General features: G+C 33.5%; 5 protein-coding genes across 9 annotated transcripts; 2 read left to right on the plus strand and 3 right to left on the minus strand.

Moving 5' to 3' along the window:
* Window positions 1-1,976: 1,976 nt before the first annotated feature.
* Window positions 1,977-4,608, plus strand: LOC111914863 (photosynthetic NDH subunit of subcomplex B 1, chloroplastic). The gene is made up of 6 exons (XM_023910574.3): window positions 1,977-2,721; window positions 2,794-2,984; window positions 3,094-3,351; window positions 3,448-3,553; window positions 3,975-4,060; window positions 4,164-4,608. The coding sequence occupies exons 1-6, from the start codon at window positions 2,131-2,133 to the stop codon at window positions 4,327-4,329; spliced, it is 1,398 nt and encodes a 465-aa protein (XP_023766342.1). The 5' UTR covers window positions 1,977-2,130; the 3' UTR covers window positions 4,330-4,608.
* Window positions 4,609-4,995: 387 nt separating this feature from the next.
* LOC111914861 (phosphatidyl-N-methylethanolamine N-methyltransferase) lies at window positions 4,996-6,117 on the minus strand. Its single transcript, XM_023910573.3, has 2 exons — window positions 5,814-6,117; window positions 4,996-5,442 (listed from the first exon to the last, which is right to left on the minus strand). Exons 1-2 carry the CDS (start codon window positions 6,056-6,058, stop codon window positions 5,193-5,195), a joined length of 495 nt encoding a protein of 164 aa, XP_023766341.1. The 5' UTR covers window positions 6,059-6,117; the 3' UTR covers window positions 4,996-5,192.
* A 3,389-nt stretch (window positions 6,118-9,506) lies between these two features.
* On the plus strand, window positions 9,507-10,977 carry LOC111914859 (uncharacterized). The gene is made up of 2 exons (XM_023910571.3): window positions 9,507-9,743; window positions 10,736-10,977. Exons 1-2 carry the CDS (start codon window positions 9,605-9,607, stop codon window positions 10,819-10,821), a joined length of 225 nt encoding a protein of 74 aa, XP_023766339.1. The 5' UTR covers window positions 9,507-9,604; the 3' UTR covers window positions 10,822-10,977.
* Window positions 10,978-11,190: 213 nt separating this feature from the next.
* LOC111914860 (magnesium transporter MRS2-1) lies at window positions 11,191-14,339 on the minus strand. Of its 3 annotated transcripts, none has more exons than XM_052764136.1 (7): window positions 14,192-14,339; window positions 14,044-14,123; window positions 12,758-13,352; window positions 12,506-12,634; window positions 12,009-12,362; window positions 11,713-11,760; window positions 11,191-11,632 (listed from the first exon to the last, which is right to left on the minus strand). In XM_052764136.1, the coding sequence occupies exons 3-7, from the start codon at window positions 13,337-13,339 to the stop codon at window positions 11,402-11,404; spliced, it is 1,344 nt and encodes a 447-aa protein (XP_052620096.1). In that variant the 5' UTR covers window positions 13,340-13,352; window positions 14,044-14,123; window positions 14,192-14,339; the 3' UTR covers window positions 11,191-11,401. The 3 variants fall into 3 exon arrangements, with proteins under 3 accessions (XP_052620096.1, XP_052620097.1, XP_052620098.1); XM_052764137.1 differs by having other exon boundaries at window positions 14,258-14,333; XM_052764138.1 differs by having other exon boundaries at window positions 14,216-14,330.
* A 3,621-nt stretch (window positions 14,340-17,960) lies between these two features.
* LOC111914858 (probable protein phosphatase 2C 60) lies at window positions 17,961-21,365 on the minus strand. 3 transcript variants are annotated; one of them, XM_042902382.2, is made up of 11 exons: window positions 21,135-21,365; window positions 20,470-20,613; window positions 20,196-20,259; window positions 19,998-20,106; window positions 19,754-19,907; window positions 19,542-19,667; window positions 19,321-19,444; window positions 19,169-19,245; window positions 18,955-19,007; window positions 18,776-18,830; window positions 17,961-18,437 (listed from the first exon to the last, which is right to left on the minus strand). In XM_042902382.2, exons 2-11 carry the CDS (start codon window positions 20,584-20,586, stop codon window positions 18,234-18,236), a joined length of 1,083 nt encoding a protein of 360 aa, XP_042758316.2. In that variant the 5' UTR covers window positions 20,587-20,613; window positions 21,135-21,365; the 3' UTR covers window positions 17,961-18,233. The 3 variants fall into 3 exon arrangements, with proteins under 3 accessions (XP_042758316.2, XP_023766337.2, XP_023766338.2); XM_023910569.3 differs by having other exon boundaries at window positions 21,113-21,357; XM_023910570.3 differs by lacking the exon at window positions 21,135-21,365 and adding an exon at window positions 20,953-21,100.
* Between the last annotated feature and the right edge of the window lie 2,445 nt (window positions 21,366-23,810).

Consider the following 23,810-nt stretch of genomic DNA (forward strand, 5'->3'; position numbering starts at 1 on the left):
GTTATTGTATATGTTGTTTGTTTGTGTGTTGGTACCTTGGGGGATCTCACTAAGCGTTGACTTACAATTTCTGGTTATGTTTCAGTACCTCAGATGGCTGCAGGAAGGCGAAAGCGTAATTATACACATCCTCATGTTTTGACTTATGATTTGGGAAACTCTGATGTTGAAATGTTTTTGAAAACTATGTTGTAAACAATTAGTGAATTGGGTTGGTTTTAAAAAGTTTAAATGTATCATGCTTTTTTAATGGATGTTATAAAATTATACTTGGTATTTTGAATGTTACATCCGTGAGCGGGTTTAGACTTTGGAAGTCTAATGAGTAATTACCATATCTATATATTATATGGATGATATATAACTGAACATATATATATATATATATATATATATATATATATATATATATATATATATATATATATATATATATATATATATATATATATATATATATATATATATATATATTAAAATTTTCAAAACTCAATTTTAAGGTGAAAATTTCATAATTCAAAGTATAGTATTAACAACATAAAATCTTTAAACAAATCATTATGAAAATCAAACGTTGCATATAAACGCAAAATATGAAATAAAACAAAGTGCCAAAACCTTAAGTCGTTTTAATCATCTCGTAACCCCATACTCCACATTCTCATTAGACCGGTGACAGGGTAGAGTCAATAGTGAAGTTAGACCCAACAAAAAGTAACATGATCTAAAATTAGTGGGTTGGTTGAAATTTACAATCTTTTTAATTAAATGGATCAATCCGTCTGACCCATTTAATTATAAGGTTTATGTTAGATTGAAATTCTCAAGATGTTTTCAACTCGTCAACTCATTTAAGTAGTCTCTTTAAGTTGTTTCATTTGATTTATTACATTTAAGTTGTTTCTAAGTTAAATTCTTTAAGTTAAGATGCTTTTATTGATAATTTCATATAAATTAATAAGTTCTTCAACTTGTTTCCAAGTTAAGTTGTTTCCATTCAAGAGTACATGTATGTGTGTTGTGTGTATCAGCTATGTGTATGCATGTTAAATGTATGTATACATATGTGTTAGTTGATATAATATTGTTGTGTATATATGTGATAAATAACAACATATTTTTGGAATGAAATTGTTTGTATTGTGCTAAATAGAAACATACTTTTGGAATCAAATTGTTTGGACTCAGTTTTTATTTAAATAATTTATTTGCATTTATGCTTGTATTTTTTAAACTTTAAAAAATTATTGGATCTTATAACTTATTTTAAATAGGTGTATTCTTTTTCTATCTTATTTGGATTTCAGATTTAAAAACCATCTAACCCATTTATTTAATAAGTTGAGTTTTGTTGAAAATCTCAACCCCTTTTATTTAATGTGTTGGCTTAGATTGAGATTCCAAACACATTTAATAAATAGGTTGAAACCGAACCCAAGCCAAGTCGACCCCCTATCGGTTCTAGCCAAGTTAGCACAAAATGCATGTGGCTACAATACTCAAACTTTTCCAACAAACTAATCATTCTCAAACTTTCTTGAATATTTTCGGTATTTCTCAAACATTTTCACACTTTTTTGAACATTCTCGACTCTCTCCATTTGGATATCTAAGTTATCTAAAATATCAGGGCCATACAATTCTCAACTCATCAAAAACATAGATGTACATGATCATGATTTAAAATCCATAAGTATCTTAAAACATTTCATAATTGATTGGAAAAAATTTAAGGTGATAGACAGATAGTATCTATTTAATGAATTTTAATGAAAAGCTAAAGTGATCGATGATAGGCACCTTAACTATTATTTTGTTTGTAACATTAACATCTAGCTTTGGGTTAAGTAAAGAAGAAAAAAGGAAAAGGAAATATGTAGAGAAAAGAAAAGGAAAAGAAAATATGTAGAGAAAAAAGAAAAGGAGGGAAAAAAATTTATTTTTGACAACTAAATGCAACGTTTTGTCCTGTTTTAAGTCTGTTCTAAAATGATAGAGCTCTCAAGCCCCTTATCCAACCATCTTCCACACATTCAAATCCCAATATACCTCTTCAGCTTTCTCTTCCCAGTCATCTGCAGATGACATAATCACAACCTCCAAGCTTGGAATTCTGATCACTATTCATCAATGGCTACCACTTCGCTATTACCCAAATCCATTCCACCAATTTTCACAAACCCCACTTCAATTTCCTCCACTCGATTCGGTACTCTTCCTTTTCTAAGCAATCCAGCAGATCGTCAACCACATTGTCCAGTACGAACAGCAACTATTCGAGCAAATGCGAAAAAGAAAAACGAGTGGCTGGACCCATTCGATACAGGTGAGGACCCGGACATGGAGTATGGATCGCAGTATTCTGAGGGTAAGCAATCCGAGGACCCAAGACCACCCGAGAATCCAGACAACCCGTATGGGTTTCTCAAGTTTCCACCAGGGTTCATGCCAGAAGTTATGTCGTTAGGGTTGAAAATAAGGGGTGATGTTAGGAGATGCTGTGTTGTGATTTCTGGTGGGGTTTATGAAAACCTGTTGTTTTTCCCAACCATCCAACTGATTAAGGATCGATACCCTGGTGTTCAGGTGGATGTCCTGAGCTCGGCCAGAGGGAAACAAGCTTTTGAGCTGAACAAAAATGTGAGATGGGCGGATGTTTTTGATCCAGAAGATGATTTCCCTGAGCCTGCAGAATACCTTGATTTACTCGGACTACTCAAGGTTAGATTGGCAAAATGGTGATTTAACAAATAATTTTTACGAGTGATTATATATGTTGTGGTAGTTTTGCAGAATAGGTACTATGATATGATGCTTTCAACGAAACTAGCAGGTTTAGGACATGCGTCGTTTCTGTTCATGTCAGCAGCTACGGAGCGGGTGAGTTACATATATCCAAATGTGAATTCCGCAGGAGCTGGATTACTTCTATCCCAAACATTCACACCGGATCACTTGAATCTCTCCGAGGCTGGATATAACATGTCAGTTGCTTGCTTACCAAACTTAAATTTTAGTATTTTACAACCCAACAATGATATATGATTAATTGATTATAGGATAAAGGATTTATTTAATTTTGTTATCCAACAGGTACCATCAGATGACTGATTGGTTAGCGAGGCCAGGGAGGAGTGTACCAAGGCAAATAATTCCACCACTTAAAGTATCCATTTCCAGAAAGCTGAAGGACGTAGTGGCTGACAAATACAATAAAATTGGTGTTGAGAAAGGGAAATATATTGTCATACACGGGATACAATCCGATTCAAAAGCCTCTATGCAATCGAGGGGGGATGCCGATAGCTTACTACCCTTAAATATATGGGCCCAGATAACAAATTCAATCAGGTCATCAGAGTGTCAGCATAATTTTTTTTTTTTTTTTTTTATATATATATATGATGGTTTCTTGTTTGATCTGTAATGTTGTTATATATATTATAGGGGAGTCAAACCGGTCTATGTCATCCCTCATGAGAAAGAAAGAGAGAATGTGGAGGAAATTGTAGGAGATGATGCCAATATAATATTCATCACCACACCAGGACAGGTTTCAATTTCTCTCTCCACCCTTTTGACTTAATACTTAATACACACTAAATTCAGGACAAGATGTAGGAGTTGTTTCTATTTGATTTAATGGATTGTGTCACACTAAATCTTTTTTTTTTTTATCCAAACAACATTTTAGGCCTAAATGCAAGAAATAATAACATACTTTCATTTACTATAGCTGACTACTCTCATTTCTTTGTATAACAGATTGTATTTGAACTTTTTTCTTATCCAAAATACAGCCTTTTAGTTTGATTTTTTTTTCGTATTAAGACAATATATTTTGAAAAATATATCCAATTATAACACTAAAAATTGCTTTGTATTTAGAAGACATTACTATAAATAATTAGGTAGATTTTTCAAAGTACAGTGTTGTAATAGGAAATATGAATGTAAGATGCTATTTCTTGCAGTTGGCTGCTTTTATTAATGACTCTGCTGGGGTTATATCTACAAACACAGCAGCAATACAACTAGCAGTCGCACGTGAAAAACCCTGGTGAGTTTCTCCATTAAAAAAAAAGTCAACTTTATGATGAATCAAAGAACAGTAATGGTAATGACTTACTGGTCAAACTTTTTTGACTTTAAATCTGTTGCAGTGTGGCATTGTTTGGGTCTGAAGAGAAAGCAAAACTGTTTCTTCCAAACATAAAAGACAATAAATGCATTGTAGCTTCATCAAAGACGGGGAAGTTGGTAGATATTGACACTAATGCTGTCAAAAATGCAGCCCAGATATTTGAGATGCCACTCGCTATTGCCTAGAATCAACAGCATACTTTTTCTTTTGTTTAAATACTTCTGTCATTTAACTGTATATTTGATATCAAAATTTGTTGCTACAATTGCATATATAGCATCTGTTTTCTCATATGTGTAGTGACTAAATTTACATGTTCATTCTTAGTTTTTATGAGAGGGGCAGATGCAAAAGAATAGAACACATACTTTGATTTGTTTGTTTAATATAGGGTCAAATGCAAAAAATGACAATGTACCTTTCATTCATTTGTGTATTATGTATCCTATTTTCATTTCTTCTTACTTTAGCTTTGTACTTTGAAAAAACAAACCAATCATAGCAATGTCATATCCATATACAAAGCAATTATCATAGCTATAATTGGGTACCATTTTTAATGCCATAATTGAATAGATTCTCAAAGTATGGTGTCTTAATAAGATAAAAAAAAAAAAAAAAGCAATGTGGCAGATTTCTCCAAGTACAATTCCTTAATAAGAAAATAATGAAAGTACAATGCTATAAGAGAAAAAGCTAAAAATAGAAAGTCACGAACATACATTCCTTTTTATTGCATTTAGATTTTAGTCCTTATGAGATATAAACCTCTAACAAATTCAACTTCATAAAGATAAGTACTACTTCCTTGACCATACCAGAGTCTCATTTTGAAAAAAGAAAAGGAGAAAGGCATGAATTTCTCTAAGTTGCATTCATGAGTCAAAACTTAAACAGTTAAACACTAGAGAAAATTTATTTAATGCATACAACAACATCAAAATCGGAGGACAATGAAAAACAAAACATGAATCTATCTGGAATAACAAATTTGAATCCGTGTTCTTGAAATCAGTCAGAAAACTGAAAGGTGTTGACCGGTCAAAATTCAAGAAAGTGGGTTGGCACGAGAAGCTGGATCCTCCTTTGATTCAACATGGATCATGAAAATGTAGCCTAAAACCCAGAGGAAGATATACAAGAAGGGAACCCATGGTATGCAAGCTACAAGGCTCATAATGCTACCTACATACTGAGGATCATTTATTGTCCCAAAAGGGAATTCAGTGACCCAAGGTATATTCTTCCCAAAGCGTACACCATAGTAAGTGCCTGACTCACCAAGCAACTGATATACCCTGTAATTAATTCATCATCCGAAAAAAGACCTTAGAATCCGAGTAATTAGTTGATGTTTCAAATATTAAATTAAATGATAACACAGTTACAATTGGATGAATCATGAATCATGAATCAATGTTAAACTTTGTTATGAAAAGAATCACATTCACACTCATGTTTGTCTTACAATGAACACACAGCTTATGCACACAAACGTTATTGTAGAAGTCTTATAATCATCAATTGTAGAGCGTCTATAAGATCTTAGCAAACCCTAAACTAAACCTAAGTTGCAATTTAATTACCAATAAAGTCAAAAATCATCCCAAAACTTCACCCTAACTGCTATTTCGTATTAGCTAGAGGTTCAGAGCATAAGTGTACCGACCTGAAGTTAAGAAACTGGCCGAGTAAGAAGAGGGGCCAGAAGTAGAGAGGAGGAGGCCATGAGAAGGTTGAAACGGAGAAGAGCGACGCGAACTGAACCAGCTTGAGAAAATGAGAAACCATAGCCATGATTTTGGAAGGGTCTCGACCTTTTCCGCAGAGATTCACCCATGTTTGTGGGTGATTCCATAGCCAATAGTAGAACGGAAAGGGCACCATAACTCCGAAGCATGCCAATATCCCCATCCCCTAAAATCGAGTTGCTCTCAACTGAGCGTTTCAACTTTGAATATCGTTTTGCAGTTTGCAATGCAAAACCCCTTTTATATCTTGGGATAATGATATAACACAACTCTGTTTACTTTGAGTCATTAAATTCTTTTTTTTTTTTAATCCTAAATTATTTGAAATTGTTCATATTTTATTTTTTATGTGTATGAAAAAGTTTATTAATTAAATGTGAATAAAATTAAAGTTTTTTACCTTTTCAAGTCATTATCCTGAAAATGATTCTAAATATTATTAAGAATGAGCACACACTAAATATGAAGGTCACAAAAATAAGGATGTTATAGCAATCGTGTGATATACCTTTATAGTTAAAAATACAATAAAAGTGACTTTAATCACATAGAAATTGAAGAAACAAAGATTGTGGTGGTTTCAGACATGTACTTAGGACATAGACAACGATTTTCAATCCAAATGGTGCAAATTGTGCGAGGAAGAGAAAACATATGATAAAGAAGTGTGAAGATAATGCAATGTTAACTTTGAATGAGGTTTTTCTCTTTAGCACACAAGTTTTGATTAAAGAGTGTTGATGCATAAGTTCAATGTTGTGGAGTAGTACATGAGTAGTCTAGGTGCTAGTTGCCTTTATGTTATTTGTGCATTTTGCCTAGTTTTCACTATTTTTACTTTCAACTTGTTTTGACGATACTTTTCTTCATAGTTATTACTTGATTACCTTTTCTATTTGTATGTTAGTTCTATATGTACATGCTCGCTATGCTCTTTTTGATTTCCAATCCACTTTTCGTTTTATTGCTCGTATATATGTCATTTTGCCTTTGTGGAACTCTACTGATTTATTTCTTCTTTGTGGGTTGATATTTCACTCATACGTGAATAAAGAAACTCTAGTTAAAAGTTTATCTCATTGACTAGGATTAAAGTAATGAACTAAAACATGGTTATGTGATATGCATTATATTCTGTAATATTCCTTACAAACACAACATAAAACAAATCATAGTGACTGAAATCAAAGTAATTGCTACCAATAAGAAAAATAAACTAAGGGGTGATTATAAAAAAAAGATAATGACTTGAAAGGATAACAAACTTTCAATTAGTTCATATTTAGTTATTGAATTTTTTTTCGTGTTTGATTTACCCATGAATTATTTAAAATGTGAATAATTTCAAATAATTTCGGGGCGAATCATGCATGAAAAAAAATTCAGGGACTAAATGTGAACCAAGTGGAAAGTTCGTTACCTTCTTTTCCTAAAAAATTCTAAAAAATTTGTTACCTAAGCTTTCCCCCCCAAGCAACCCTAAGCTTTTCTTTTCCCCTAAAATAACCTTAAGCTTCCTAGAACTCCTAGAAAAGCTCCATAAACCCCTCTAGAACCGTCCCCTCTCCTAAGGAGGTTCTAGAATCAGTCAATGTTCAACTTTTGGACATTGACACTTTTATTCATTCTATTTTTAATTAATCCAATTAATTCTAATTAGTTTCTTATTAATTCTTAATTAAATAATATAACTTCTAATTAATATATTTTTTTCAAAACATATTAATGAATTATTTATTTTGATTTCTAATTAATTTATTAATTATATAATAAATTAAAAAATCATCATTTCTCACCAAAAAACGTTCCAGTCAATTACTAGGTTTGAGGGCAATCTAAAATGACTTTGCTAATAATTGAAGTTTATAATAATTTAGTTAATAGCTTAGACACCTAATCCAACAAGCACTTCCATTAGTTGATCCTCACGTCATGACCAACTCATGGCCACATTGTGGGAAACAAACTCAACCCGGTCCCACTCAGTCACGATTCAACTTAGCCAGCTCAACTCAATCTCGATCCAAACTATCGTCACGTCGTGATGTATAGGTCATTAAGTCATGCCGAAATCAATCTAAGTTGATCGAGGAAACCCCCAGTCGTCACGTCGTGACAACAGGGATGTCACATCGTGAAAATTGGTTATCTTAGCTTAATAGATTTAACCATTTTCCATCAATTCCATGAGCTCCGAAGCTCATATCTGATTCTTCCCAAGATCTTAATGGATAAAGTTTCCAACTTTATCCATCAAGAAATCCCTCTAAGCCAATATCTTAAGTCTAAGGTCCCTAATGGAAACTCTAATGCATTGAATCAACCATTAAGCACTTAATTCATAAAGTCTTCAATTTAAAATTTCTAGAAGGGTTTTAGGGACCTAATGATCCCTAAAAATCTAAACTTTATGGACATGCATGCCCTATGCATGTCCTTTCCCAAACCTAGGTCAAAAGATGCAATATAACAAAAAAAATTCATTCAAGGTCCCCAAATCACAACCACATCCTAGATCTATGAGATATAAAGCTCTCGGGACTCAGAGGAGTCTTAAAGTTGCAAACTTTATCTTTTGTACTCATCCCATCTTCACAAGTGGGTTAAGATATGGCATAAAATTTAGATCTAAGAGGCATACGACAAAAAGATGAGAGTTTGCGGACTTACAAAAAGTCCAGAAGCCACATACAACGATGATGAGGGATTACTTGGAGGATCTAGGCACCAAAACTTCTTCTCCTTCCTTCAAAACCACCAAAGCTTGCAAAAATGAGCTCAAAAGCTTCAAGAGAGCTAGGGTTTGACCAAAGGGTCGTTTGAAGGTGATTGATGATGAGGGTGAAGGAAACCATAGCCCCTCACTTCCTTTAACTAGGGTCTAAGTCTGAAATTAGGTTTTTACATTTGAGTAGGTGTCACATCGCGACCCATAGAGTGTCACGTCATGACACATAAATGATTCATCCCGAAGAATGCGGTCATGTCACGACATGACAGTGCTTCCTTCATGGCGTGACCCTCCCAAAACTCATATTTACTTTACATTTTTCATACCTCAAGGATCTGAATGTTACACACTTTTTCTTTCTACAGATGTCAGTAACGCTCTGACCACCAAACGCAACCAGTTGTGGATATGGTTTGTGATTCCATAGCCGTCGTCAATGATTTTTTTTTCCGACGAGACCATTGGGGGTGGAAGTGGGAAGGGATAAGGGCTAGGGTTCGACTACCTGGTAGAGATGTATTAACTTTAACTCGGACGATAGGTAGGGTGGGGGTGTAGGAGACCAGAGATTGTTTTCAGGGAGGAGGAAACACAAATACGAGAAAGGTTAAAAGGAGGGTGTGGGGGTGGCGTCTAATTAGGGGTGGGGTAAGTTTATTTAATGTTTTAATTTATATAATAATTAAAATTGAATTATAAAAGAAATTAAAAATAACATTAAGAGTAAAAATGTAAAATAATCGGTGAAATAAGAGGAAACAATAAAGGAAATTAGAAATCACACATTACCACCAAACCAGATAGACCATTTGTGTAATTTACCATTTTTATTATTTGGTCCATCGTTATTGACCCGATGATTCCTCATTTGTTAACTATATCGGATCCTAGAAGTAAACGGAAGGGTTTATTTGCTTCGCACGAAAAAGGCAGTGGGAAAGAAATCAGAGGGTTTAGGCCGTGGAGCGGAAATCAGAAATGGGAAGCCAGGCGAATCATGGAGGATTTAGGGCAAAAATGGAGCACTACCTTTACAGTGGTGAAAAGAAGCATGTCGCGGCCGGCATGGCCATCATCGGCGTCCTCTTTGGCGTTCCATGGTACCTCATGAACCGAGGTACTCTCTCTATCCATCAATTCGTCGTTACTGGTCACTTAGATTGCATCTTTTTAATCTCAACATTAGGGTTTTTATTCACGCTTTGATTGATTGCATCTAGGATCATTCGATTTATCTTTTCTGTTTTTGCTAGCATAAATTATACACCAAGATGCAAAAAAATGCCTCCCATGATCAGGGTTAGATATTAGTAAAGATTAGCAATAGTAAGGGTAAGGTTATTAAGGGTCATATAATGGATTTCTAATTCTAGGGCGTGTGTGGACTTCAAATTTGGAAGTGGTTATTCAATAATTGGATTTCATTGTTTGGGTATCATAAGGTTATTAAGGGTCACATAATCAGTTTGCACTTGTTACCAAAGGTGATTATTACATCTTCAAGTAGCATAAGCAACTCATACACTGCCTCATGCAAGCGTTTATTATATGTGATTATTCAGCATTATATAACGTATCCAGGCACCATCTTATTGGATTATCTGTAAGGTTAAAAGAATAGTCAAGTTAGGTTAATGTTGGGAAGAGTTTTGTTGCATGTTGTGACAAAGTGTTGTATGCATAAGGTTTTATTCTTTTCTAGACTGAATAAAGTGGTTGAGTGTGAGTAAATGAACATTTTTCCCTTATATTCCCAAAAGCAAATTTCACAATATTAATCAAGCTTTTAATGTGAGATGAGTTAGGAGGAAAAGAAAAGGCAAATATGTAAAGAGTAGGTGTCTTAATACATTAGCCATGTATAGCTGTCGACATTAAGTGCTTAACCCATTAACCCCAATGATTCTAAACAAAACATCCCCTTAGTGGGACTTTAATGGGGACAAAACTTAATCCGGTATTATTATTATTATTATTTTTTTGACTTGATGCATAAAGGACAACTTAACTAAAAACTAAAAAGTCACTATAAAGTCCTAATTTTTACATATTTGCTGATTAAATTTTTTTTTGGAGATCTAACCGATGATGTTTGTTGTTCAATTAAAGGTACAAAACATCAATCCCATCAAGACTACTTGGAGAAAGCTGATAGAGCTCGAAATGCACGTCTACATTCTGCACCATCAAAATAAATGATAAACATATACCATGGTGTTTTCTTTTATAGAATACTCGGGCAACCTAGTACTGCTTTTGGTTTTTTTCATTATTTTGTTAAGTGAATGATTTCTTGTGTTTTGTATTTGGATTTTGAAAGATAGAAATAATTGGCAGCTCAAGTTATTATATCTTTAAATTGACGACGTTTTGAAGGGGCATTTAGTTGGCAGAATGCTTTATGTCAAAAGAAGAAAGGAACTAGAACATAAATGATGATAATTGTTAAAAAAAAAAAAGTTTATTTATATTTAAATAGTTTTGGTTCTATTGATTTTATTTATATTTAAATAGTATCTGTGTTCATATATATAATATAATGAGAGTATTTTTGGTAAGAATGGTAAAATCTAAGGTTGTCACTGAACTTAATTATGTGAGTTTGCATAATTTTAAACATCCATAAAGTAATTACAAAAAAGTAAAAAGGAAATGAGGGGAGGGAAGGTTTCATTCAGATTCAACCCTTTTATCAAATAATCTCCATAGGGTGTTTTTTCATTTGCATTGAAGAAATAATAAGACTCCTGCTATCCAATGCCATTGAAGGATGTACTACAATGGCATGAGTCTTCTGTACTTGAAAAACCAGAGAAAGGAAGCAAACAAAAAGAGTCCAAAAATCCCTGTAACAAGCAGTACCCATTTAAATGCAGACTGGCTAGTAAACAACCCGATCTCAAAATTCATCCCAAAAATCCCAGCCACCACCCCAAATATCGCCACAATAAACGTCGCTGTTGTCAGCAACAACTCAAACTGTATCAGCTGGTTCCGAACATTATCCTGCAGTGCAGTGCATTTAATTTATATATCCACATTCGTCATGTTACTTTTCTTTTCAATACAAACAGTAGCATACATACCAATTGAATATTGATGAAGTCTTCAGTATCATCAATGTATTCCTTCAGCTATTACATTTACACCCACAACACCAAAAGGAAACCATCAATAAACGTTTTAACTAAATCAAAACACAAATCCACTAGACACAACCCAATATTACAACAGACAGAGTAAATTACAATTTTGGTCCCTCAGCTGCTCTATCTCAAGAGAAGAATCAGGTATACTCGCTAGGGCTAGGGCTAGGGCTAGGGGACCAAAACTGTAATATAGTTATGAGTTGATATAAATAAAGTAGAAACAAAGAAGATACCGATGTGAGCTTATTGAGAGTGCTATCAGTGACAATAAAATAAGCTTCAAGAAGCATCTCCAGCTCATCAATATTTCCAGTTGCAGTATCTGAACTCCTTATGCTATCATGCCTGCTGCTCCTTGCAAGGCTTAGATTCTTTTCAAGCCTTTTCCCATTTCCATCTCTTGGTGAAGAAACCGGAGACACAGGAGCAGAAACAGATTGCGTTCCATCTGTTGATCTGTATCCCGCCATAGATCCATCTCCACCACCACTGTAGAATAATGACTCATTTCCCCCTTTCTTTTCAGTCAAATACATTTCAGCCATATCTCCATCATCATCCATCAGTTGCTCTATTTCATCTCTTACCTATAGGAAAATAAACAATCCGGACCAAAATGAAAATTATAAAATATCAAGAAACTCAAAGACCAATCTTGTAATGTGCTCTATAAATTTTGCATGTGTAAAAAATTTAATAAAGCATGAAGAGATGGAGGATATTATAAGACCTTCTGAACCCTCCGAGTCAAAGCAACTAGTCTGCTTTTCAGTCTACGAACACGCTCCAAATTTGAAGTACTGATCTTTGATGTAAGTTCATCAAGCAACGGATATGCTTCAATTTCTAATTCTGATGCCTGATCAAATTAAACAACATTTTTTTTTTATTATAAAGAAGCAAATGATGTAGGGTCAGATCGATCACAATTTAGTCATCATTAAATCCTAATAAATAGAAAGTAAGAGCAATTAAACAAAACCTGAGTGTCCAGAAATGTACAAGCAGCCTCAAGAGCAACTTCTAAAGCCTTGAACTCAAAGGGCAGATAATCGGGTGAAGGGCTTCCAAACATATCCCGAAAAGTCCTGACTCCTTTCCATCTGCTAAAATCAGAGCTTTCTGATTGCCAAACATCACCTGCATCCCCTGCAGCTTTTAACCTTCGTTGTAACTCCACCACATACTGTAACACATAACTGTCGAGTGAATTCAAAAGAAGAACTTCATCCGATGTTATAATACACCGAATCTGCTCCAAATTCACAACTATTGCCTTCTCTCTCCCAAGAATTGTTGAGGGGTACACGAATAATGGATCAAGAAGACGAAGATCACGTGCAGGAAGATCACAGCGACGCATCATAGTAAATTTGTCAACTTCAATAACTTGGGCTTCACCAGATGCAGCATCAACACGGATCCATGATCGAAGCCCTTGCCCACGCTTTTTTAGGCCCAGAACATCTACTCCTTGAAAGGGCTGCCGCCTGTAAGATGCATCTCTAGGGTTTATACCAGATGCAGGTTTTGATGGGAGGAGACGTTCTTTTAGGTCTTCCATTAGAGACCTCTAACTGCAGATACATGTATCGATATACTTAAAACAAACTTTCATAATAATCTCAATTCAATTGATTACGGATTTTTCATATGCAAATTTGCTTTTCATTCTACCTAGTTATTTGATATGCACATTACATATTCGTGCAAAGTTCCAAATACAATATATTATTAGCTTTTTTGACACCAAACAACAAGTAGACCTCTAAATTTAGGTCCTTCCAAAAGAAACAAATTACATAAAACCTAAGACGATTCAGTCTAGTGTGATAATCTCAGAACTGGTGGGAAGTATCTGTGTTGTAATGTAGCAAAAGATGGCTATTATTGCCTAAATTTCTACAATTCTATCAATGAACTACGACAATATTTAGGTATTAAAAACTTTATGTGTTGGAATGACGATGGTCTATGGGCATTAAAGCTTCCTTTTAACAGATTATTGTTGTCTAGTCAAACATGATTATGCACCTGATTACTTCATTTGCAAATAGCAAGTCAGAAACGATCAAGAGGATTACAAACTCTACTGACAAATACTAGTGATTGTAATGTAAACATAGTACACTCCTCAGACACTATCGTTAAATTTGCACAAAATCGATTTTTTTGAGGGTTGGGCTCATCTTCCATCAACTTTACTTATTAATTCACGCGATTACAGTCTCGGGACACAATCAGTGAATTATATGAAGAATCACTTACTTCCTTCATCCGATTTCGAAGAATTAGGGTTTCACTCAACCAAAATTGAATTGCAACAGTTCAAGACGCGATCAAATAACCTGCGACAAACAACATATGGAAAATTTAGAATCAAACAATTCAATTAGAATTCGGAAGCGTATATAACCTTATAGATGCATGAATTGTCTACATCTTCGTGATGAATGAGAAATTGAGAAGTGACGAGGTGTACCGCCGTCTATGATTTGCATAAAATGCATACGACACACGTGGTTGCCGTTGCTCGGTTGGAATCTGACGCAATCAAATTTGGAGTCATATTCTTCAAGTTCGAACTCCAATAAGAAAACCCGGGCCCATCCAAAACAAACGGTGGGTCTTTCGATCGGCTTGAAATCTATTAAAAAATATTTATTTTTCTTTTTCATTCTTATATTATTATATACATATATTAATTTCAATTGAGAAATTTATATTTTAGGGTGATACTTGGTACAAAACTTCGATATCTCAGCAGGTTTAGTATTTATATTGAAAAAAAATAATAAAACTGTTTCTGCAATTTACAACAAATGTTGTTATGCAGATTTATTTTATAGAAATGGTTCATATAATTAAAACTTTCGTATATTGACAAATTTGGTCTTCATATAAAAAAAAATTACAAAAACTGACCCCATAGTTTACTAGAAAAGGTTTATATGCAGGTTATTTTTAGAAACAATTATACGTTTAAAAATTTATAAAAATGATCTTTTATCTAATAGAAATTTTGCATATTACGCCCGGCAAAGGAGGGTAATATCACCCTATTTTAGTATCCAAAATATTTTTTTAGAAACAAAAGCACTCAACATTTTAACAAGTTATAGAAAAAATTCAAAGCCAACTTTTTTAATGAGCTTGCTAATCAAAAGCTTTATTATTAGACTCCACAACCTTCGCTTGGTTTTTGTTTTTGAGGAATTTGTGCTACGATGTCCGACATTAGTTTTATTATTATTAATAATAAAAAAACACACATCTACCCGGCTACCCTCATCCCCACACCGAAAATCCTGACACTAAAAACACCCCATAGTTTCCGATTGATAAAGAATCATCAGACGTCGCTAAAACAATATCTATGTCATTTTCCTCTAATTGTATCAAGGTAGATAACGATTTGGAATCTTCAAGATCAATTTCTTTTGATTTATAGACTTGTGACTATCTGATCGATTTTTACATGTAGTAAAGTCAACCAAAATGCTTATCCTACTGGGTACACACACCTATTTTCTTTATTTTTTTTTTTAATTCTACATAGGAACTCGATGTAACCATGAGATGGGTAGGTTTGTGTGATTGATACATAATAAGATATGTGGATAAGTAAGAGGGAGAAGTGGCACCAATAATAAGCAGAAGATGAAGGGTTAATGTGTGGGGGTGTAGTCTATGTCTCTATGTTTAACTTTCCTCTTGTGATAGGGTATGGAGTCACCGATGAAAGGGGTTGAGATAGGAGTGAATGACTTTCTCTTTAAGAAGGTGGGAGTGAAAGGGATGAGGTGTGGGTGTGAGGCCATTTATTACTTTATAGAAACATATTAATTTAAATAAATAAATAAAATTGAAAAATAAATAGCTTAGGGACAAGTTAGTCTTTTCAAGTTTGACATGACCAAATAAACAACCCACAATAGCCATTTTGCAATTTTCTTTGTATAAAAAAATATTGAAATTTACAAAAATATCGAAGATATTTACAGATAAGCATGTTTTTCATATATAAGTCATCATGAAAACATTGAGTCATATCTCTTAGATAATAGATAAAAAAAATATAAATGAAATTTTAAAGAAAAAATTCATTAAATGACCATAGGAAAGGGGTTGGTAGAAGATTTTAACCATGAAAAATCATGTTTTGTAAAATGACCATGACTTCCGCAGAGAAGGGCTCTGCGGAAGCCTTAAACCTATGAGGAATGGTACTATCTTTGAGGAATTGAGGTTGCAGGGGTAATATTGTGAAATCACACAAAAAAATCTGGTTCCTACTTGCTTGGCTGCGGAAGTGCGAATGGCTTAGGCCGTTTGGGGGGACGTTGTTGTGGAACGAAGGCCGGAACACGAATAATCCCGATTTGATAAGAACAGTTAGGAAATCCCGATTTTTGCCATGGTTAGCCAAAGAACAGTTCCTCAGAGGTGTGTGGATGAAGAACAAATTCGCAGAGGTGTTGATGCGTTCCATATAGGTGTCTCTACGGAACTGTCAGAATCATTTATATTCTTTCAGCTACCATTTCCTTAGAGATATTAATGTTCTGCAGAGCATACCGCATTTCCGCAGAGCCATCTTCTGCGGAAGTATGTACCCCATCATTTATTTATTTTGTCTTTCCTCATTTCCTCATTGTTGTTCACATTCCTCAGAGTAATAAGGCTTATGCAGAGACTGTCTATGCGGAAGTCATGGTCATTTTACAAATCTTAGTTTTTTATGGTCAAACTCTTCATACACTCCCTATAATTTGGTCATTTCATGAATTTTCTCAATTTTAAATGATATTACAAGTGAGGCATGTGTTGGATATAAAATTTTTAAACAAATTAGATGTTTGTTTCCCCATGATACAACAAACAAAGAAGTTTTTTTCAGAACCATCCAGCGTCGCTATTACAAAACTTTACATGAGTGTAAAATCTTGAGTTTTCTGCATTAGCTAGCAGAGCAAAGAGATGCAGAATAGCGTTCATTGTATATAATTCATTCTATGTACCGGAAGACAGTATTTAAACACAACAATTGTAACTCGATAATTGTGTTTAATTTATTTTAAACACAACAAACTAAACTTGAAAATGTGCCTAATTCTCTTTTAAGATAACAAATTCAGCATCTACCATTTTTCAGCACCATGCAGTTTGAGCACAAAGCAAATTCTCGGCACCATACTTAAGTGATTAACGATCATTCATCTGTTTTGGACATTCAATATAAAAAAGAAATAAAGGCATAAAATAGGATAATATAAACCCCTTGAGAGTTAAGATTAGACAAGACAAGGATTTTATGGTCTAAATAGGGTTAAAGCCCATTTTTTCCAACAATACTTTATATGAATAAAAATTGATCAAGAAAACTTAAGCTACTAAGATAAAGTCTATTAGTCTAACAATTAAATCATATATAGGATACGTAAGTGATACCTTTCGAACACTCATTTAAGAGAGATTTATTTTACTAGTGGACCAATAAATGTGATGTCCTTAAATTGTTCCTTTTGTTTGTGTAGACAATCAACATACTTCAAATAGAATTCTTTTTGACCTATTTAGGTTTTCATTGTTATGTTGGTTAGGATCATGAACATGTATCTGATTATGCAAGAGATCGTATGAGTTGAGCTCCCACAATTCCTTCAAAGTGAGTGTTGGGATTCATAATTACCAAAACATGACAAACACATTAGGAACTAATACAAGCTATCCGACAAAAGATTAACAGGGGACTGTATGAGCAATAAACAAACAACCATATGCAAAAGAAGCAAAATATATTCCCTCAGTCAATATTCACACACATGCAAGATGATCGTCCATCAATTAAGTGCTATCTCAATGAACGTTTTTTGTACACAACAAGAAGAAACTACAATCCTAAAACCCTCTGGTAAGAATTGTGTCAAAATCGTCCATTAAAAGAGTGGGAAAATTATGAAAAAAAAATGCAAAAAGCTGGTTGGTTGAGTTCAACTTCAACCTTTTTATTTAACTTGAAATGCAAGAGGTCTATTGCAACAAAAATGGTGTTATATTGTACAAGTGATGATGCATGATGCCCCATTTGTGGGACCCTAGCATTCCCATATGCACATAGTGACAACTTAACTAGTTCAATACAAAAAAAAAAAAAAAAAAAAATTGTGTATACAAGCACTTCATTCTCTAAGAAAGTAGATTATCAGGTATGGTTCAAAACGAAAGCCAATGTACGGACTCTTACAGCATACAATACAAGTCAGAGTCAAATCCAGGTATGAATCCCAGATTTGTGTATTTGATGCTATACAAAACAGCATTCAGTAATAATCTGTACTGTATCTGTATGTTACCACCCATGAACACAACAAAACAAAAACAAAAACAAAAACAAAAAATCAACATTTACAAAAATCATGTTGAGAAGAACCGAACCAACGGACAGGATTACCCAACTAATCTGATCCAGGCACTTCCTGATCGTTAGATGAATCAGATGGTGGATGTGAATGTGAAGTAGAAGTAGATGGGCCAGATTGAGATTGGGGTTTCTTGAACTGGACCAAAATCATGGTCATATTATCACACCCTTCCCCACCAGAAGTCGGTGCTAAACACCTATCAAATACCTTCTCACACACCACTGACAGCTTACTTTCCTGCATCATTTCATTTATGGCTAATGGTCATATTCTCATCATACAAGTTAGAAAATAGTGTAAATTACAACTTTAATCCCTGTGGTTTATAGATTTAGTCCAATTGTTTCATTTGTTGCATTGGTAGCTGCTAAAGTTTGGTTTTGTTGCAAATTAAGTCCCTGACACTAACAGTGTATACCAGGGATGAACTTTGCAACAAAACCAATAACTTTTGACATACCACAGGGACTAAACTTGTAATTTACTCTAAAGAGTTTGTCCGGTGTGGTCATGTGTAATAAAAGGAAGCTAACAAGGCGGCGTATAAGTATATAATGTTGTGTTGATGGGCTTACAGTTTTTAGTTGTTCATGAACAAAGTCTACAAGTTGCTGGCTTGACATGCAGTCCCTGTATAATAATAAACTTTAAGTAAAACATGTATTTTATAATAGACGAATGTTGACAAAATTTTGTGTAATAATATTGTAAGCTAAAATATAAAAATGAATGAAGTAAAATAGAAAAAGCTTACCATATTCCATCGCAGGCAAGAACAAGAAAATCATCATCATCACAAAGCTCAACCTAGTTGGAGGAAGAATGGGAAAAAGCAAGTCATGTTATCTGGACCCACAATAATAAGCATTTTATTAGCAAATTTTATGTTTTTAAGCAACTTATGATGCTAATTGCTAATGCTACCTACATATGGCCTGAAAAATCATAATGTCAATGCTTCAACATACCGTGTTTATATCAGGATTTGCAGTTAGAATTTGTTTTTCAGGGGGAAGTGTTTTATCTTTTTTCAGCTCCATATCACCTGAACGTGATATAATGGTAATAATAAGAAAGGTTTTCTAAGAAATTGAAAAAAAAAAGAGAGAGAGAGAAGTACCGATAGCTCTAGCCAAGTTTAGACTCCCATTAACTCGACCATAATGAATATAACCACCAGCTTTATATATCCTTTCTCTCTCAACTTCAAGATCAGGCTTATGGTCTTTTGATAAATTATACGCCTGTATGTATAAAAAGTTGAATGCATATTCATGATTCATGAATGAAAATGGAAAAACATATACAAGTTATCATAGTGACAAAAACAACATTTATTACCTGACCCTTGCGGGATATGACACAACGAGAGTCACCAGCATTTGCTACAACAAGTTGATTATTATGGATGATTGCCACACAAGCTGTGCTGCCACATGCGGGTCCCTCATAATTAGAATGTGGTCCCTACATACATACATCAATTCATTGAAACAACTCATTTCATCCAGACATCAGTATATTTGGTGTGTATGAAGGAAGAAAGAAAGTACCTCCTCAGTAGACCAATTATCATTTAGACCTTTTAAATCGTTACCCTTTGGTGACCAAATTAGTCCCTCTATCATGCCACTGAATTGATCCATTTTATTTCCCAATATAGCCAACTCTCTCCAGCCACGTTGTCCACACATCATCTCATCCATTCTGCATAATGATACCAATTTCTTCGGATAACAGACAAGACAAAACAGCCATGTATTTGGTTAGTGTGAATAGATAACATAGAAGAGTAACCTGAGAAAAGATTTCTGGGCAGCAGTTCCAATATCACCAGCAGCATAAGCTTCCTGCTTCAGGACTTGCTGGTGAAGATACTTGGCACAGAACTTAGAGACTGCCTGACCTGAAAGATAAAAAAAAAAAGCTTAGTGAGGACACCTTATATATGAAGAAACAAACATGTGTGTATATAATCTATATCCATATGCTTACCTCCATGGCCATCATAAACGCCAAAGAAAGATGTGGAGTTGTCCAAGTCAAGTAAAGCAGCATGCTACCAAACACCTCATATTGACACATAAAATCTTGGTTAATTACTATAGTGATCAATGTTTGGGCTGACTGAAAGTTGTATCATAGAGAGATAGAGAAAATTCAACAAGATTACAAGAGCATTAAACTATCATACCTTTTTAGAATATAGAAAATCCAAACAGGAACAATAGCTTATATAACTAACAAGTAGCCTATACTAGGGACTTACAGCATCTTCCATTGATGTGCGCCATCCTTGCATGGATGAGACTCCATATCTCAGTTTCTCATTCTCACCATCGTCGGATGTTTTATCAGTTTTAGGTGTGCTTAGGTAAACCCCCATATCTAGTAATCAACCCGGATGGTAAGCCTAAAATCCCAAAATCATCAATCACAATTACAAAAGTTACAGTTAGATATAAAATTAGACGCCACATCTGGCATGCTAAAGAAAAATACAGCTATATCACTTCATATGTACAGTATATTATCAGACACCTAAAACCAGTACAGTTCAGATGCATCATGAAAACACGAAACAAATAAAGGCAACGAAACCAAAACACCAAACAGAAACACAGATTCCAAACGGTCATGCCCTAAAATGCTAAGCCTAATTGAAATTTCAAACAATTATCGAATCAATGGCAAATCTAACGTAATATTAGATATTCCACAAAGTTCAAATCTAGAAAACGAAGATGCTCACATAAAGCCCAATCACGATGGATCAATGATTTCAAAAACGAAATGACAGATTAAGGGTGAATCGAATTGTAAAATATATCTATTTCTAAGCGAGCATCCGAGTGTAATTAAGATCTAAGCCGCATCACAACAAATCAAATATTCAAATTAACGAAACTTACGAGTTATTGGAATTGTCCGTACAGTTTTGTTCCAGTGGCGAACCCCCCAGTCCCCAGAGTACTTGGGTTACTGAATTAGCCCGGGTAAAAAAGGGGGATTGAATTTTGGATGGATTATTTATCGGCCAGGTGGAATACACTTATTGGGTTACATAAAAAAAATATTGATAATTGTCAATTTTGGGGTTTTTGATTGGGCTCAAAATATCAAACATTAAAATTCTACAATTCCAAGATTCTCTTATACAATCTTATTTTGATTTATTCACACAACACGAAATATAGTTTTTTTTGGAGTTTGGTATTTCAATTTCTTCAAGAAAGACGAAGGTTTATTATGGGCAAACATAGTTAAGTAATACATGTATGAAAGAAAAAAGATAAATAAAGGATTTGTAATCAATGAATTTGAATATCTTTGAATCATGTAGATTCATATTGATATTTATCGTTCATATTTGGGTCAACAATAAAAATCAAATGTGAGATATTATATAAATTAAATTCATATTTGGGTCAACAATAAAAATCAAATGTGAGATATTATATAAATTAAATGTGAGATATTATATGAAAACGATTTGTGTTTCAAGCATAAAACATAAAGTAACGTTCAATATACAAATAATTTAGTTTTGTAAGCTATTTCTAGATAGACGAAATATAAACGTATATACTCGTTTATCCAAAAGTGGGGTTGTGAGCTAGCTTGGAGCATATTCAAACTATGTTTGTTTCTTATGTGATATTTTGTTATGCCAATAATGTTTTCCACTATCTTCCAAGTCTAAAATTCTGCATATTGGACTCCCAACGAGTGTTGTCCTTTGACATCATCTTTCCTTTGTTTTTGTTGTTTTTAGGACTAAACCTGCCTTATATAATATTTTCATATAAGATGTAGAAGTTTTGAGCGAAATTAGTAAAAGAAAATTTAGAAAATAAAACATAAATAATAAAAGAAAGTTATAAGTAAATGAATCATATTAAATATAAAAGAAAACAATCAATTTAGGTTTGAAATTAGAAAATAAACAATAAAGGGTTAAAATTGACAAGCTAGTCAAACTTGGGGTTGGATTTAAAAATAATTGGACCAACAATCTACAACCTACTTGTTAGGAAATTAGTAAAAAATGGCAAAAGTCTTAGTTATAAAACTTCATTGTTTATTTTTAATGGGTTCATGTCATAAAAACCTTCAATTTTTCAGGGTTTTGTCGGTTTATCCCAAGTTGGATTTTATGTTCGTTTTTACCCTCATATTTTTCAAAAAATGTTTAGTTTTACCCTTTTACCGGTGATAATAAGTTTTCTAGGTTACCATTATATTAACTTCGCAAAAAACCCTTAAATTCACAGTTTTTTACGTTTTTACCCTTAAGTATATAATTTTTTTACACTTTTACCCTAAGTATTTTTTTCATAATATACGTATTCATGCAAAAAAATCGTGTTTATGTACAAAAAAAATGTTTAATTAAATGTTGTATTTATAGTTTTTTAATATTATATATAAACATGTTTATGGTTGAACAAGTTTTGTTATTGATATGTATATTTTTAAATACATAAAAATATGTATTTGTAGTTCTAAAAACGTATTACATTATTTTTTATTACATTTTAAACGGTTTATCCAGGGAAAAAAGACCCATATATATATATATATATATATATATATATATATATATATATATATATATATATATATATATATACACACACACACACACACATAAAGATATAACATTTAAAAAAATGTAAATACAATATTTAATTAAACTTTTTTTCCTATATAAATACGATTTTTTCTGCATGAATACGTATAATATGAAAAAAAAAATACTTAGGGTAAAAGTATAAAAAAATTATAAACTCAAGGGTAAAAACGTAAAAAAAACTGTAAACTTAAGGGTTCTTTTTGCGAAGATAATATAATGGTAACCTGAAAAACCTGTTATCACCGTTAAAGGGTAAAACCGAACATTTTTTGGAAAATATGAGGGTAAAAACGGACATAAAATTCAACTTTGAGCAAAACCGACAAAGCTTTAAAAACCTGAAGATTTTTATGACATTAACCCTTATTTAATTCACTAGTCAAAGGGTCCTAACTTATCGTATTTAGAAAGATAAAAGGACCATTTTTGTATAAAATAAAATTAATAGGGTAACTGGTTATTGTGTCTCCTCAAATGACAACATTTTAAATGAGGATGCGTCCTACGAGGGAGGAATGAGTCATTCCCTCCCAACCCACTCAATCCATTATCACAATTAAATTTTTTTTCATCTTTTCCAACCCACGACATACGGCAACCCTATATTTTTCAACCCACTCAATTACAAAAATACAAAAAAAAAAGTAAGGTACAAGTCTTAATTAGCAATAGAATTACCGCTCGTACCTCCAAAATATCACTCCCTCTTCGGTGGGCTGGGAGTAGTGGGTTGTTTACTTGGTTTCACTAACCCGCCTCATCATTTCTCTCTAGTTTATCTCTCTCTCCTTTTCTCTTATAACATGTGTTTTAAGACTTGTACCTTAGTTGTTTTGTATTTTTTAATTGAGTTGGTTGAAAAAGATAGGATTAACATGTGTTGTGGGTTGAGAAAGATGAAGAAAAAAAAGAGAAAAAAAACTAATGTGGAAGTGTGTTGAGTAGGTTATGAGGGAATGACTCCTTCCACCTTG

This window comes from Lactuca sativa, chromosome 5 (genome assembly GCF_002870075.4).
Source record: "Lactuca sativa cultivar Salinas chromosome 5, Lsat_Salinas_v11, whole genome shotgun sequence".
Classification (NCBI taxonomy): Eukaryota; Viridiplantae; Streptophyta; class Magnoliopsida; order Asterales; family Asteraceae; genus Lactuca; species Lactuca sativa.